The sequence below is a fragment of the Macaca mulatta genome, chromosome 12 (assembly GCF_049350105.2).
Source record: "Macaca mulatta isolate MMU2019108-1 chromosome 12, T2T-MMU8v2.0, whole genome shotgun sequence".
Classification (NCBI taxonomy): Eukaryota; Metazoa; Chordata; class Mammalia; order Primates; family Cercopithecidae; genus Macaca; species Macaca mulatta.
In genome coordinates, this window is record NC_133417.1 from 129,156,934 (window position 1) to 129,175,006 (window position 18,073).

At 40.9% G+C, this 18,073-nt stretch overlaps 1 protein-coding gene across 1 annotated transcript in view; it reads right to left on the reverse strand.

Moving 5' to 3' along the window:
- Positions 1-18,073, reverse strand: part of WDFY1 (WD repeat and FYVE domain containing 1) — a 70,996-nt gene that overhangs the window by 26,903 nt on the left and 26,020 nt on the right. The window contains exons 2-5 of the mRNA XM_015111170.3: positions 17,082-17,149; positions 11,340-11,413; positions 5,170-5,224; positions 321-471 (exon numbers count right to left, since the gene is read on the reverse strand). Of these exons, the coding sequence (XP_014966656.2) occupies positions 321-471; positions 5,170-5,224; positions 11,340-11,413; positions 17,082-17,149 (348 nt within the window). The remainder of the gene's footprint in view (positions 1-320; positions 472-5,169; positions 5,225-11,339; positions 11,414-17,081; positions 17,150-18,073) is intronic.

The following is an 18,073-nucleotide window of genomic DNA, read 5'->3' on the forward strand; positions in this document are numbered from 1 at the left end:
TAAAAACCTACAGCACCTCCCAGCAGAGAACAATTCATTTCATATTATTTTTAATAAACCCAGTTTACAGCAAGAAAAGCAAATATGGAAGTTCTTGGATTTTCGGTGAAATATGTATTAGGTTGGTGCAAAAGTAATTGCAATTTTTGCAATTACTTTCAATGGCAAAAAAAAAAAAAAAAACACAATTACTTTTGCCCAAACTTAAATAGGTTTCATTCAGTCTTTAGATCTCAATTAGCAGTTTGGGATGAGATTCAGAACCAAACACCGAGAAGCAGAGGCCAGGGGAAGGAGAGGTCCGTGGCTCTGAAGGATACTGCAGACACGAAGCCCAGGACGTGAAGAAGTGCCTCCCGAGCATGTTCCCGCTTCGCGTGCACATCCAGCTCACACACTTGTCGTAGCCAGTACTGATGACCCACTCTGTGGCCAAGCTGAAGATGATCGCAGACACCCGGTTCTGATGAGCTGCAGGAACAGAACGGCGAAGAGTTGTCATCTCCAGAAACAGCACTCCATGGGGAAGAACTGAGGCTCAATCTCTCAATCCGCTCAGCCGGGACACAGTTGTGTACAAGAGTGTACTGGAAATGCCTATTCTCTGTGAATATAGTTCAGACAACCCGCCCCAGCTCAACAACTCACTAGCACAGGCTCTCTCCAAGGCCCTGCCCTCTGCTCCCCACAGTCATGGCCACCAGAAGCTAGGAATCATTAAAGAGGAATGCCCAAAGAGAAATCAAATACTAGCTTAGAATATATATATATATGTTATATATACAACATATATAAAATATATATACATAATATATATATAATATATATATATAATTTTTTTTTTTGGCTATGCTCAAGAGAACATTTTTACTTTGCTCTAAAAAACTTTACGAACGAGGACCATGTGGAAAGCAGCAGTTGTAACAGGGCAATGTTTTTTTAATCGTCTGTAACTTCAGTGTTTTGAACCTTCCGAAAACACTGGCATTCTAAATAAGAGCAATGGCAGTTTTCTAAAATTAAAAAGTGGTGTTATGTGTTTTGTTTCTGGAATACTTTTTATCAGTGTGTAACATTTTATTATTCATAAAGACAAAGCTTTTGTGAAGTTCTCTGTTCCAAAATAACAGCTGAGAATGAGGAAGGTTTTCTGTCTGTTACCTAACTCTGGAAAGATTTCCAGGTCGATTATAAGCCACACCGGGGCAGTGTTACCTGCCTTCTACTTCATCTGGTACAGAACTTTGCATGCAGTAGATGTTTAGTAAGTGTCCAATCTGATGAATGAAGTCAAAGGCCAGACAGAGAGACTGCTGACCTTGCTCTCAGCTGTACAGACTGCTTAGGAAGAACTGAGGGACTCTCCCCAAAAGTCTACGTGAAAGTCAGATTCATCAACCGCTGAAAGGTTACATTGAACAATTACATACTCATGAAGGATTCTGAAACTTAAAGGATGCTATGAGAGCTATTAATCTTAAATTCAGCTGGGCACAGTGGCTCAACACCTATAATCCCAGTGCTTTGGGAGGCCGAGGCAGGAGGACTGTTTGAGGCCAGGAGTTGGAGACCAGCCTGGGCAACAAAGCAAGACCCCATCTCTACAAAAAACATTTTTAAAACCAGCTGGGCATGGTGGCACTTGCCTGTAGTCCTAGCTACTCAGCAGGCTGAGGTGGGAGATCTCTTGAGCCCAGGAGTTGGAGGTTACATCAAACTATGTTTGCACCACTGCACTCCAGCTTGGGTAAGACAATGAGACTCTGTCTCTAATTAAGAAATAAAAATTTAAAACTGAAAAAAATATTAAATTTGAGTAGGCCATGTCTTGTAAGATCTGTCTCATCGTCTGATGTGGAGCCTAATGCTTTTTCTGCTTTAATATTTAATTTGCATAAATACTTACAGGGTGTGTATTATTATACTGATTTTCAGATAAGAAAACCGAGAAGCAAATATTATTTATTAAATATTTATAAATATATATTAAATATCAATATAAATATATGCCCAAAGTCTAATAAGTGATAGATTAATTTGGTGTGTCTGACTCAAAACACTTTTTCCACTAAACCTGTAGTTGTTAAACTCGGGCCAAATAGTCATAGGGTTTAAACTAGTTTGTGGTAAAGATGCTGTAGTGAATAGTCAACTATTTTTTCCTGGGAAGAACTATCCTATTTCTAAGATTACATCCTTTCTGCTGTTTTGTATTTTTTAGATATCCTTTTCTTTTGTGAAAGTATAGTGAGATATAGTCATGCTTATTTTGCTTCATTTTTAGTTTTTAAACTCTCACTTGGCAAAATAAAAAACACAGTAATCCCTATATTAGTCCTCCAAAAGTTTTCTAAAATGTTATTAGTCAATGAAATATAAAGGTCCAAGAACCACTGCAAAAGAAACCTATGCTGCCTTATAGCCCATAAAGAACTATGACAACTGGTGGGGCATGGTGGCTCATGCCTGTAATTCCAGCATTTTGGGAGGCCGAGGCGGGTGGATCACTTGAGTCCAGGTGTTCAAGACCAGTCTGGCCAACATGGTGAAACCCCGTCTCTACTAAAAATACAAAAAATTAGCTGGCCATGGTGGCTCGCACCTATAATCCCAGCTACTAGGGAGGTTGAGGCAGGAGAATCGGCTGAACCCTGGAGGCGGAGGTTGCAGTGAGCTAAGATCGCACCACTGCACTCCAGTGTGGGCAACAGAGTGAGGCTCTTTCTAAAAAAAAAAAAAAAAAAAAAAAAGGAACTTTGACAACCAAAATATAGATAAAAATTACATGAGATGTGAGTATGAAATAATTTCATCCTTAATGAAAGATGAAAAATACACACACACACACATTCTTTGTTGTTTTTTTTTTAAAAAAAAAGGAGGGGCAGGGTCTCATTCTGTTGCCCAGGCTAGAGTGCAGTGGTCTGATGATGGCTCACCGTAATCTCTAACTCCTGGGCTCAAATGATCCTCCCACCTCAGCCTCCCAAGTAGCTGGGACTACAGTGTGCGCCACCATGGCTGGCTAATTTTTTACAGAGGTACGGTCTATGTTGCCCAGGCTGGTCTCAAACTCCTTGGCTTCTCAAAGTGCTAAGATTACAGGTGGGAGCTACCACAACTGGCCAGGTGAAATAATTTATTAAGGAATTTGCCTTTTGACAAAAACATTGACCAGGCATTTAAGGGTCTCCAAATCAGGCATTTAAAGGTCGCCAAACTCGTAGGTATACATCTCGTAAAGGAACTTACAGATTCTTGATTATTTTAAAGATAAACCCGTGCATGATAGCTGAGAATTCAAAGTTGTTTCTGGTGTTACAATAACACCATGATGCTAGTAGTACATGACTCAATGCAGGATTGGAAAGTGTTATCATTCATTGTCACAAAACAGTTTTCCTGACTAACATACTCCAAGGGCAAATATATGGGCATTGCTGCATCACTGTTCTCCTATTTTATTTATTTATTTTTGAGACGGAGTCTTGCTCTGTTGCCTGGGCTGGAGTGCAGTGCAGTGGTGCGATCTCGGTTCCCTACAACCTCCGCCTCCCGGGTTCAAGCAGTTCTCCTGCCTCAGTCTCCTGAGTAGCTGGGACTACAGGCATGTGCTATCACGCCCGGCTAATTTTTGTTATTTTTAGTAGAGACGGGGTTTCACCTCGTTGGCCAGGCTGGCCTCAAACTCCTGACCTCAAGTGATGCACCTGCCTCGGCCTCCCAAAGTGCTGCGATTACAGGGGTGAGCCACTGCACCTGGACGCTTTTCTCCTATTTTAAATTTGGAACAGGTGAAACAATACGTAGGCAAAAGCAATTTGGCCTTCTTAATAAAGTATCCTATCATTAGACCACATTTCACCAAGATGAACAACACATATGTAAAACATCTACACTCTAATTTTTACCTTTATCCACAAGCATTAAATATAAAATTTTAGAAGTATAGAGTGAATAAAATGAGGCTACATGTTACGTCTTCTGGTGAAGTTTCTGGGAATCAGCTAATTGGTCTGATGGGAATCCACAACTTAATCAAAATGCTTTAGTTTTGCAACTTCAATCTGAAGTTGTCATTGGGATCTTGCTTTTGTTAAGTTTTAAAATACTAAAATTTACTAAATAAAGTAAAAACTGAAAAAAAGGTATATGTCACAGATGCCACAAAGTATTGATAGCTTTGTAGTGAAAAGTGCTTACAAATCAGTTAGAAAACACTACACCTCCCTGGGAATACGCACAAAATCATAAACAGACATTCAGAAAATATGACAAGTGGTCAACATTAAATAAAGCTTAAATCATTTTCAAATTGCGAACTTTCTTGACTATTAAACAGGAAAAAGAAATTATAAGGCAGCAATGTTGTGAAGACGTCATGAACACGTATTCTCAGTCGCCATTCGCAGGACTGTAAAAACCTGCACTATTGCTGTGAAGCAGTTTGCAAAGTAAATCTAGGGCATTTAAAAAACTTTTTAATGTCTGACCTGGTTATTCCACTTTGTAGGAATTTGTCTTTAAAAAAAAAAAAAATTCCTCACTGAGCACTTAGGGATTTGTCTTAAATAATCAGAATTACAGATTTGGCTAGGTGTGGTGGCTCACACCTGAATTCTAGCACTTTGGGAGACTGAGGTGGCAGGGTCACTTAAGCTCAGGAGTTCGAGACCAGCCTGGGCAACATACTGAGATCTTGTCTCTATTTAAACAAAACAAAATGAAACAAATGCATTATAGGATTACAGTCAGAATAACAGTCAAGAATACCCCTCCACATACGTGTATACACTTATTCAAGAATACACACACACACACACACGTGTATACACATATCAAAAAACTGTACACACACTCACAGTTATATACACACACATACATGTATGAAGAGTAGTGTGTGTTATCAAAAAAATGGAAGCGGTACACATATCCAATGATAAAAGAATGGTTAATTAAATCTGATAATGTGCCTGATATACAAAATTTTAAATGCTAATGAGCAATAAAAAGCTGAAATATCACTAAAAGACAACAGTCTCTCTCATTGTGGGGTTAACAAAACTAACAAGTTAATGTGAAAATCTAATTTTCACCATAAGAGATGATGTTCTAGTTTTGTGTATGTCTACATGTATGTGTATGCAAGATAATGTGTATTATAATTACCTGGGTAGGTCTTGATAAAGTTCATTTTATTAAAATCTTCAGAAACGTGAAATTCCTAAAAGCAAATGCACAAAATAAAAAATTTTAAGAGTTATGGTTTTATAAAACAACAGAAACTTAACTTTCAAAAACGAAGTAAAATCCAAAAATGATTCTCACAAGACCTGGGACTTAAGACGAGTTATTTAGGAATGATATGAATTGCTTCCTTCATCAGACCTGTCCTCAGGCCAACATCGCTTTGGGAGAACAGACCTAATTGAATAAAAGTAAGTGCTGCTGACCAGCATGGGATTTGTGTCCACTTCTTCCTGCCCAAATCAGCACTCCGTATTCCTTCTCCCTCCTACTACAAAACTGTATTCTCTTAGGGACACAAAAAACCCCTCAAGACACTGCATATTAAAGCAAAACTGCAAAGACCCCTCACTAACAGAGCTCTCAGCAAAGTAAAAACAGGGCGCTGGGTAGCTCAGCAATTTAGTGGGGGAAAGTACACCTATTTAATATACAAACACACACAACAACAACAACAAAAAAAGTGTTGAGATTGTAGGTGGTTTTTGGCTTCTTTTTATTCTCCTGTGTTTTCCAAATTTTATTTATTTATTTATTTATTTATTTATTTATAGACAGAGTTTCGCTCTTGTTGCTTCCTCGGCTCACTGCAACGTCTGCTTCCCAGGTTCAAGCGGTTCTCCTGCCTCAGGCTCCCGAGTAGCTGGGATTACAGGAGTGCACAACCACGCCCAGCTAATTTTTGTATTTTTAGTAGAGATGGGGTTTCACCATGTTGGCCAGGATGGTCTCGAACTCCTGACCTCAGGTGATCCACTCACCTCGGGCTCCCAAAGTGCTGGGATTACAGGCGTGAGCCACTGCACCTGGCCCCAAATTTTCTATAGATGTAATCCTTTATAACTTGGAAAAGAAATTTAAAGTACATATGTTTTATTGGGAAAAAAAATCAACCTCAACATAAAACTATGAAAATAAAACTCTAAAGAAAAATCACTAATTACTAGTACTACCATTATTATTATTATATTATTATTATTTTGAGACAGAGTCTCGCTCTGTCACCCAGGTTGGAGTACAGTGATGCAATCTCAGCTCACTGTAACCTCCGCCTCCTGGATTCAAGCGATTCTTGTGCCTCAGAGTCCTGAGTAACTGGGACTAAAGGTGTGTGCCACCACACCTGGCTAATTTTTCTTGTATTTTTAGTACAGACGGGGGTTTCACCATACTGGCCAGCCTGGTCTTGAACTCGTGGTCTCAAGTGATCCACCCGCCTTGGCCTCCCAAAGTGCTGGGATTATAGGCATAAGCCACTGCGCCCAGCCAAGAATACTATTATTGATCAATGCTAAACTGACATGGATATTATGAATTGCTGACAGACCAGAGTGAGGGGGAAAAAAAGCACACAAAAGAATACAGATTTCTTGTTCTCCATCTTGTTTTTGCAAAGTAGAAAAAATGTATCAGCACGGTATATATTCATCCATATTCAGTGGAAGAACAATTGATCAACTGCTGACTAATGTTAAATTGGATTTGCCTTGCCCCTTTCCATTAAAAACTGTAACAGTTCTTATGTGCCATCCTATAATGACAGTCTCCCCTTGAACTGAAGGCCACAAAAAGGGTCTCTAGGGAGATAAATGCACTAACACTGCACTACTGCACTATGTGAAGCTTGTACTTAGTGGCTTCTCGTTATATATGTGCATGCACATCATCATGATATTCCCATAAAATTTACTGAAGGCTAAAACGGAGAGCTTTGGCATTCACTACTGTGTCATGCATTTCCAGCACCCTTGCCTGCCACCCGCTGCTGTGTGAACTGCATGGGCAGGGAGCCTGTCCCTTCTACTGGATCTTTCTTCTTGACCCTTACATCAAGGCTGCTGCTGCTTTTTCTTTTTTTTTTTTTTTTTTCCTTCTTTTGAGACAGGGTCTTGTTCTGCCATTCAGGCTGGAGTGCAGTGGTGCAATCTCTGCTCACTGCAACCTCCACTTCCCAGGCTCAAGTGATCCTCCCACCTCAGCCTCCTGAGTAGTGGGGCTACATGGTTATGCCACCACAATAAGCTATTTTTTTAATTTTTGTAGAAATGAGGTCTCACTATATTGCCCAGGCTGGTCTCCAACTCCTGGGATCAATCCTCCTGCCTCAGCCTCCCACAGGGCTGAGATTATCGGCATGAGCCACCACACCTGGTCCAAGGCTGCTGCTTTCAGTAAAAAAATAAAAGAAACTCTCATAACTATACTTCTACTTCTGTTGTCCCCTTCTCAGCCAAAAGCTTCTCTAATGATCAGCCCACCCTGGTTACCCTCAGGCTCTCTGGCTCCCTCATCTCCCAGTCACACTTCAGTCCATGGCTCACCAGGGCTACCCCACTGCATGGAAAGGCTCTTCTTGTTATCAGCAGCTGCCTTCTAAGTGCCATCCCAAGAGCACTGCCCAGGCCTAATTTCATCCTCTTCCTCCTGCTCTTGACAACTTTACTCACCTCCTCCCTGAAACTCACTGCCCTCCGGCTTCCGTAGCTGCACTGTCCTGGCTGGCTCTCCTCCCTCTTTGCCTATTCTTCCTGTCTCTCCTTTAGGCTCCCAGCCCTCTGGCTTTTCTTTAAATATTGACATTTCCCTAGGAATGTGACCTTGGCCTTCTGCTTTTCTCAATCTACCAGCTCTGTCTAGTTCACGGCAGCCACCGTTGTAGTTTCCACTGACGTCTACATTCAGGGAACTCCCAACCCCTGCCCAGACCAAACCCTGAGGTTCAGGCACATGCACCCAAGTTCAGTTCTCAAAACTTAACTCATCACCTTTCCCCAAAAAAGATCAGCATCTTTTCTGTCTCTGAAGCAGCTAACTCCTGGCTAGAAACCTGAAAGTCATCTTAAAGCGGCTCTCTATTTCAACATGCACCTTTATTCAAACACCCAGCCCTGCTTCCCAGACAGTTCTTGAGGCCACAGCCTCTTCTCCTCCCCACCCCGGTGTTTCACGATCTCACACTGGGATCTGGAGGCAGCCTCCTAACTGGCACCCGTACTTTCAGCCTTGTCCCTTCAAAGCCTGCTACACATTTCTGAGCTGACAAAAACCAGAAACCTGCTCCTGTTCCTCATTAGCGAAACCATGTAGTTTCTCTAAAGCACTTGATCCTTGGGTTCACCTAGAGGACTTGCTACTTATTATACAGATCCCCAGGTCCCTCCCTAGTGATTCCGAAGCTCTGGGTCTGGCACAGAGCTGGGGAATCTGTATTTTAGTTAAGTCCCCTCAATGACTGGCGTGACTACGCAAGGTCAGGAAACTCAGCTTACATAAGGTGGTCTGGGCCCCTTAAAGTCACACTCAAGGATCATCACTTCCCCTCCTCCCTGGCTGGCCTCCCCTTCAACTCTACTCCAAAACGCTGTCATTATTTAGGCCTCAGGTCTGGGCCCTGACTTCTTTCATTCCCTCCCCAGCTACTCAATCATTCTTGTGGCTTGAAAAATGACCTGATGATGATGTCCTCTGCCCAGACCTCTCCGGGGCTCCAGTTTTGTTTATCCTGTGCCAACTTCACATGGCCAGTCAGAAGCTCACCGGTATCTCAAATGAGGCTGGCTCTCACTGTCCCCCTCCCTCCAACTGCCTCCCCAGCCCAGCCTTACCCTTCTCAGGAAACAATACTACTTCCTACCCAACTGCTCAAGCCAAAATTCTGGCTGTCACCCGACTTCTCTTCCTCTCCTCTACACAGTCAACTTATCTCAGATGTCTCCAAGACTTATCTCAAGTCCATCCACTTGTCCTCCTTCATGGCCACTGTCCTTTCACCCAGACTGCTAAAACAGCCCGATTATCCCACCGCCACTCTGGCCGCCCCTCAATCCGTTTTCCACCCAGCAGCTAGAGGGATCTTTGAAAAATGTAAATTATATCATGCTATTCATCTGCTGAAAACACTTTAACAGCTTCTCACTACAATTACATTAAAATTTAAAGCTTTACCCGGACTTACAACACCCTGCACGACCTGGCGGCCTCTGCCCACTTCTCCAATCTTCCTAGGGTGCCTCCCTATCGCCCCGCACCAGCAAGCCACTATAACCTCCTCTGAGTCCTCTGATGCACAGAGATCCTTCTCACTTGGGTCTTCTGGACACTGACTTCTGGAAACTTCCCTGGCTCTCTGCCGGCTGGCTCTGTGACAAAGATGCCAAGAAAATTAAATGGGAAAAAAATAGTCTTTTCAACAATTGGTGCTGGGATAACTGGATGTCCACATACGAAAGAATAAATGTGGAACCCCTCTGTGATACCACATGTAAGAATTAACTTACAATAAACCAAAGATCTAAATGTAAAGCTAAACTATAAAACTCTCAGAAGAAAATACAGGTGTAAATCTTCATTTATACTTATCTTCATAGGTATAAATGACCTTGGATTAGGCAATGGCTTCTTAGATATGGTATCTAAAGCTTAAGTAGCCAAAATAAATAAATAAATAAATTGGACTTCACTAAACTTTAAAAATAAAGTAAAAAGGCAGCTCTTAGGAGAAGATATTTGCAGAACATATATAAGGGTCTAGTATTTAACATACAGAAAAAACTCTTACAACTCAACAATTAAAAAATACTCTATTAAAAATGGGCAAAGGACTTAAACAGATATTTCTCCAAAGAAGATATAAATGACCAACAAGTACCTAAGAAGATCCTCACCATTACTAGTGATTAGGAAAAGGCGAATCAAAACCACAATCTAATACCATTTCACATCCACCAGGACGACCATAACAAAAACAAAACAAAACAAAACAAGCAGAAAGTGACAAGTGTTAGCAAGGATTTGGAGAGCCGGAATATGTACAAAAAACATGTACATGAATTTTCATAGTAACGTTATTGATAACAGCCAAAAAGTGAAAACAACCCAAATGTCTATCAACTAATAAAGGGATAAACCAAGTGCAGTATAGAATACTATTCCACGGCCAAAAGAGTGAATTAATTCAAACAGGCATGAACCTTGAAATCATCATGCTAAGTGAAAGACAAACATAAAAGGCCACATGTACTGTATGAATCTATTTATCTAAAGTGTCTAAAATAGGCAAATCTTTGGATTCAGTAAATTAGTGATTTCCAGGAGCTGGGGGAAGGGGCAATGGAGAGTGACTGCTAATGGGTATGGGATTTTTTTGCAGGGAGGGGTGATGAAAATATTCTGGAATTAGAGAATGGTAATGGTTGCACAATCTTATGAATATACTACAAGACCACAGAATTATATACTTTAAAATGATAAATATAATTATGTTATATGTTATATTTCAATTAAGAAAAAATAAATATATGCATACAATTTGACCCACAAAAATGCCAATCTATAATAGACTAAAAACTTAAATATCATGTCCTTTACCAAAGATAGTTTGAGAAGTATTGCCTTAAAGAGCTCTGTGAGTTGCTGGCTGAATGGCTACACACACACACACACACACACACACACACACATATACACACATACACAGAGGCTCTCCACCATCACGGCTGAGGGCTGTGGATTGCTGTAGGTGACATATTCACTCTATGAAGGCTATGATCTGTGGGTCAGCCTGAGCATCCAGCTATCAATTACAACAGCATTCTGAGTTCCAAGGAACTAGTTTAAAATGAAGCAACAATTTAATCCATTTTTGACCTAATATCTATACTGAATTAAACTTTTTTTTTTTTTTCTTTTGAGACACGGTTTCCCTCTGCTGCCCAGGCGAAAGTGCAGTGGTGCAATCTCAGCTAGCTGCAGCCTTGACCTCCTGGGCTCAAGCCATCCTCCCACCTCAGTCTCCTAAGTAGCTGGGACCACAGGCATGCACCACTACCAACTAATTTTTTTGATTTTTCGTAGAGATGAGGTCTCACTGTGTTACCCAGGCTGGCTTCAAACTCCTGGGCTCAAGTGATCAGTCTGCCTCAGCCTCCTAAAGTGTTGGGATTACAGATGTGAACCACCGTGCCTGGCCTAAATTAAACATTTTTCATGCCAAACAATCAAGCATCCATTGTTAATCCAAAGTTAACTGGCCAATAAGGGACATGGGAGGTCAATATAAAGAAAATAATAAATACATTCTAAAAGCTACCTACCATTACGGCTCCATTATCCTGGCCCACAAATATCCGTCTGCTGTCATGATGGTAAGCCATAGCAGAGCAAGGAGCTGCCAGAAAGACAAAGAGCACATTACCAGCAAAGCTAAGCACTTTAAGTCATTCTTCAAAGTGACTGATTAAGAACTATACAGTTTAGGTTCACAGAGAGAGAGTAAAAATGTTTTCTAAAAATTACGTAAATTGAAAACGTTATTAAAGTTCTCTCTGTTGCCTTAGTTTAAAACTTTATTTTCACAAATCTTCTCGGTTATTTCTATAATGCTGGGTGAAGCGAGCCAGCACGAAGTTTCATCTGACTGAAAGTCCTACCTGTCGTCTGGCAAGCCTTGGGGACCAGGGCTTGCAGTGTGTGATCTGCTGCCCAAAACACTCAGGAGGTCATCCTGCCCCTGCCACCCTTCCCATCAAATGTCAAAGAGTAGCTAGAATCTGTGCAAAGATGGGTTCCCAGCACCAGAATTCCTATTCTATGGCATATGTGAGCATATGTGAGGTGCAGATATATGGCATATGTGAGTTGTGAGGTGCAGACAGGTTTCCTTGTCCATAGCAGTCTTACGTGACTGGGAGAACAGCTGCCTCTCCTCATGTAAACACTCTTTCCATGTTCTACCTACCCGCTTCCAGAATCACAGGCTAGAGAACGAGTTTCAGAAAGGAGAAATTCTAAATTGTCTCCTTTTACCAAAAATTAGAATTAAAGTGATTTATAAATTGGAACATTTGAAAAAATATATATCTGGGTTTGTTTCAGCCTAAGGAATTTTAGTTAGCAACAGAAGAACCAAAACAAGGAAATGCATGCTAGGGAAAAACAAAACAAAAAAATTTGAATTTACTTTGGAATAGAACTTTTTGTAAAAGACAAGTGGGTATGGTGGCTCATGCCTATAATCTCAGCACTTTGGGAGGCCAAGGCAGGAAGATTGCTTGAGGCCAGGAGTTGAGACTAGCCTGGGCAACATAGTGAGACTCCATCTCAAATAAAAAAAAAAAAAAAGATAAAAGAAAAAATGTCTTTTAAATGAAGTCATCATTTGAATATAGTTTAAAGTTCTCTCTCTCTCGTAGGCCGATATCCTCACCAAAGGAAGTAAACTACAATACTGGATTGTACCCCAAAGCGAAAACATAGCTAACTGCATGATCAGACCATAGAGACTGTTTCAGTTGCATCCAAGAACCGTGTATTTGACTCTGAAAGGTACATACGGAAATTGTGCACAAAACAATTAGAATTCACTATGAGCCTGTATACTCCTTATCCACCATACTGATGTTTGGGATGAAAAGAACAATCATGTATATGATATATATACATATATATATATACACACACATATCTTTATACTATCAAAATGCTCTTTAATAACCATGCATACACTTATCTTTGACAAATCAAATCATGCTTTGATGCGTTCAGAGATTCACTGTCATCATTTTTGCTTGCTTTCTAGATGGCACTAAATGCATTAGTTTTAAGCTTCTTTTCAATTTTTTTAATGCCTAATCCTATAACAAACAACATAAATATGTAAAATCCCTCTTTTGTGTAAAAATTACGAAGTGCTGGGTAATTTTATGAAGCTAGACAATTATAACATTTGAAAAAGAAAAAAAGGGTTTCCTTAGTTTGTTTTGTTTTATATAGTGATATCCTGGCTCTCTCCCTGGAAAGGAGGTTTCTAATTGAGATAAGCAATATAAATGTAATATAGAAGGGGAGGAGTTGGATATAAAGCAAAACAGGAATCATCTTTCAAATCAGGTAACTTTTTTTTTTTTTTTTTTTTGAGATGGTGTCTCGCTCTGTCACCCAGGCTGTAGTGCAATGGTGCAATCTCAGCTCACTGCAACCTCCGCCTCCTGGGTTCAAGCGATTCTCATGTCTCAGCCTCCCAAGTAGCTGGGATTACAGGCACCCACCACCACACCAGGCTAATTCTTGTATTTTTAGTAGAGACGGGGTTTCACCACGTTGGCCAGGCCAGTCTCGAACTCCCGATCTCAAATGATCAGCCTGCCTTGGCTTCCCAAAGTGCTGGGATTACAGGCATGAGCCACCATGCCCAGCGAAGTCAATGAACTTTTAAAAAGCCATCATTGCAGTCCAAAATCAAATGTTTAAAACTTTGGATCATACCACAGGGCCAAATTCAGCTGACTGCATATTTTGTTAATAGTTTTTTTTTTTTCCTTTGGAACACAGACCTTTCATTTATGATTGCTTGCATGCTACATTTATGTATAACTTATGATTGCTCACATGCCATATTTATGTCTTATTTATGACTGCTTGCATGCTAGGAAGGCAGACTTGAGTAAGTGCCACAGAGATTGGCCCACGAAGTCCAAATGTTTACTGTCTGGCCCTTTGCATAAAAAGTTTGTGGACCTACCCATCACTGTGGTGGGAAGCATAGGTTTGGAGTCATAGATGAACATGGATTGGAATTCCAATGGCCAGAAATCAACTTAACCCTTCTAACCTCAGCTTGCTTGTTCACAAAACGGTAAAAATATTATCTGCCTTGCATAGCTGTTGTGATGGTTTCATAAAATTATATTACCAAAAAAAAGGCACGAAGTACACAGTAAAGATAGAAGCCAAGAGTTACCATTTTTCTTCAGCTAAAGCAGTCTGAAAGTTATTTTTTTATGTGAGGTAATGTTATAGAAAGAACACAATTGGACTGCATATAGCAGTATAATAAGGCTTGGCTTATTGATCACTCTGTCAAGTCACAGGAAAAAGTCTAAATTGGTGGATATAACCACTAAGACATCCTAAATTGGATAATCTGCAGATAGTTTTTAGAACTAACATGGCATTCTGCTTTTCGTATTCTAAATTTAATTTTGAAATAAAAAGTCATTCTAAAACAGACAAGCAGTTATTTTTCACAATTCGTTCACTCTGTTTTCTTCTTGTGGTGTATCTGCAGTTTTATCAGCAGATACAGGTCCAAATAGAAGCAATAAAGAAGCATCTAGAAGTAACACACTGAACATGTGCAGATACAAACATGCAGGTGTCAACTACCCACTGCGAAGCTGTGTCTGTTCTTTCAAGTTCCTCCTTCCTGATCTAGAAGCTCCTTCAGGAGGGGACAGTTAAGCCAAGTTAAAAAGGGCTGAAGACAGAGAGATCCACCGCCACTTGCTCAAGATCTAACAGCCAAGAGAGCACACACATTTCTACTGCTAAGGTTTTGGTGCTCTGGGAGAGAAATTCATTAGAAAGTTGTACTAAATATTTGGGGGAAATGCAAGTCAAGGAGTAACTGAACTAAATATGGGACAAAATCCATCTCAGTCTCTGTCTCTATTCTAATGAGAATGAACTTCAAGATTAAGGACTCAGGGAGATTAAGCTATGACCAAAATGCTAATTATGAAGGAAGGGAAGAGTGGGAAGCATAAGAGCCATAGTATTAACAACATTTTCCACAATGATAACAAAACATTTCCCTGCACTGATATGCGTTCCTCAGGCTGTTGCTACTTCCAGCTCTCAGATCTATCTCTGGGTCACTGGAAAGTAAGGAATTAGCCTAACAAGTCTTTTTGGGAGACTGGGGCAGGTTGGGTAACAGGTGGGCTCAGAGGCCCAGGATGTCCCACCTACCTCTACCCTGCTGCCAAAATTTCCAAAGTAAATTTATCAGACAGGCTCCATAAACACCTTCACTAAGACATCGGTTACTTCATATCTCAAGGTGAGAATTTAGTGTGAGAACCAAGGTTATGCATCCACAGTACATGCAGACATGGGTAACAGAAGAGATGCCACTGCTTGGCACAATAAATTATGATCAGGTTTTCAAGAAGTCTTCAAATGTCCTATGCATAATAAAGCTTTACTGTTCCTTTCATAATAGTTATCTTTATACTAGGGTTCCAGAAGGTCTCTCTCAATTTCACTGAGTGACTACCAAGACAGAGAAGCTGGCTAGCCTGCCCAGGCTGTTGGTAGAAGGCAGAAAAATAAAAAACCCTAATAAACTACGAACTTTTTGTGAAAATTATTACAGGATCTAAATGCTGCATGCACAATGAAATATATGTATAAAGGAGAAAGTGCTATCAGAGGAGAGAGGTGCCTGAAAGGATGACTCAAGCTGATGAGATGTAGTTTGCTGAATAACTGACTGCTCTGTCTTTATAACGAACTCCACAGCCCTGGAATACCTCTTAAGAAAGCAGTGGACAGCATCAGCAGTATCTGCGACCACTGTCAAGAGCTCTTCTTTGGAAAACTTGATAATGGTCTCCAGTAACAAACCATCAAGCATGCACTGAAGTCTTTTTTCTTTTCTTAGGGAAGGTCCTCTGTGTATTAAAAATCTTAACTGAGGAAAATCACTCATTAAGGACCAAGCCTCAAGGAAATTAGCAGCTACGGAGGCCTTCTATCTGGCTACTTGGCATCACGGAGTTGACTCCCTGCTTGAACTTTGGTGACGTCCAGGCATTGTCTACATGGCTTTCTTTTCAAGAACGGTTGAAGAAAAGAAGCGGGAGGTAAGGATGGTGATGCTGCTAAGATTCACATCAAGGGCTAAAGTTTATGTGTCACTTTATGTCAGTACATCCCAGCGCTGCTTTTTTTTTTTTTTTTTGAGATGGAGTTTGCTCTTGTTGCCCAGGCTGGAGTGCAGTGGAGTGATCTTGGCTCACCACAACCTCTGCTTCCCGGGTTGAAGCGATTCTCCTGCCTCAGCCTCCTGAGTAGCTGGGATTACAGGCTAATTTTGTATTTTTAGTAGAGATGGGGTTTCATCATGTTGGCCAGGCTGGTCTCGAACTCCCGACCTCAGGTGATCCACCCGCCTTGGCCTCCCAAAGTGCTGAGATTACGGGCATGAGCCACCACGCCTGGCCTCCAGGGCTGCTTTAAAGGCTCCAAGCAGAAGTTTCATCATCCAGATTTATTTACAGAACATACCTGACTGCTGAGAAAATTCTCTATTTAGAATGTGTTGTACCTTGGACCATGTCTCTCAATGGTCCAGAGGTTGGTGAAAAGGTTGGGCAAAGGTAGTCATGACGCTATGGAGGGCACAGTCCTTTCTTCGTGTCAATATTGGCTACTACAAAGGACAAAGTTACTACTAATATAAGTTGGCCAAGTTAAGACAAAGAAAAACTGAGGAGAACATGTTCATTTTCTTATTTTTTTTTTCAGTTTTGCTCAAGTCTAATTCAGTTAAGCCATAGACTCAACTTCCTTTGCAAAAAAAAGGACTTTTCCTGCAGTTTATTAGAGCCTGTCAGAGGTATTAGGCAACTAAGAAACTCATTTTGAAATCTAGCAGCAATATTTAATCAGACATTTTGAAACTTATTTATTTTTATTTTTTTGAGACACAGTCTCACTCTGTTGCCCAGGCTGGAGTGCAGTGGAGCAACCTCGACTCACTGCAACCTCCCACTCTGGATTTAAGTGATTCTCCTGCTTCAGCCTCCTGAGTAGCTGGGATTACAGGCGCACACCACCACGCCCAGCTAATTTTGTATTTTTAGTAGAGACGGGCTTTCACCATGTTGGTCAGACTGGTTTCGAACTCCTGACCTCAGGTGATCTCCCCACCTTGGCCTCTCAAAGTGCTGGGATTACAGGTGTGAGCCACCGTGTCCAGTCGATATTTTGAAATTTAAATCATCAATAACATTAGAGACATTTCTCTCAAATGGAACAGTTCAGCTACTTACAGGCCATTGTGTGGTAAATGCTGGGCCAGTATTGACCACTGTCTCTTTTCAGCCATACCCGGATGGTTCTGTGGAGAAAAGAAAAGGAAAAATGGAGTTGTTTTTAATAATTTTATCTTTTGTGTTCCATGAGAACTTAATTTTTAAAATTTGTTTAATACTATTTCCTAACTGACCTTATAAAATTAACCGGACAAACTGGACAAATATATACATATATGTACACATACATATATAGTATATATAGTATATAACATATATATTATATACAGATACATATATAGCATATCATATATGCACATCATATACATATACATACTATATATAGTCACATAAAGTATGATGATATAAGTTATGCAGTACCTAGGAGTAAGGATTTCAATTCATTTTAATAATATGAAAATGTTCGGCCGGGCGCGGTGGCTCACGCCTGTAATCCCAGCACATTGGGAGGCCCAGGCGGGTGGATCACAAGGTCAGGAGATCGAGACCATCCTGGCTAACACGGTGAAATCCCATCTCTACCAAAAATACAAAAAACATTTAGCCAGGCATGGTGGCGGGCACCTGTAGTCCCAGCTACTTGGGAGGCTGAGGCAGAAGAATGGCGTGAACCCGGGAGGCAGAGTTTACAGTGAGCCTAGATCACATCACTGCATTCCAGCCTGGGCTACAGAGTGACACTCTGCCTCAAAAAAAAAAAAAAAAAAAATTACATAATGACATAGAAAGAAAACAGAACTGTTAACTGCTTTTCTTGGTAAAAACAAACTGTGTGCACTTGGTGGTTGACCGCCTGGGCCAAGAGGAAGGCGGTGGCTGTGAGTGGGAAGAGGTTCATGGAGGAGTGGCATGGAGAGGGGCGCCACACACACCGGGAGCACACAGCAGGCTTAGGCTTGGGCATGGCTTTCTGCCTTCTGCCCCCCGGAGGAAATCATTCCACACAACATCTCTGGGGATCTTTTTCATCGGAACACGCACAGGGTGAT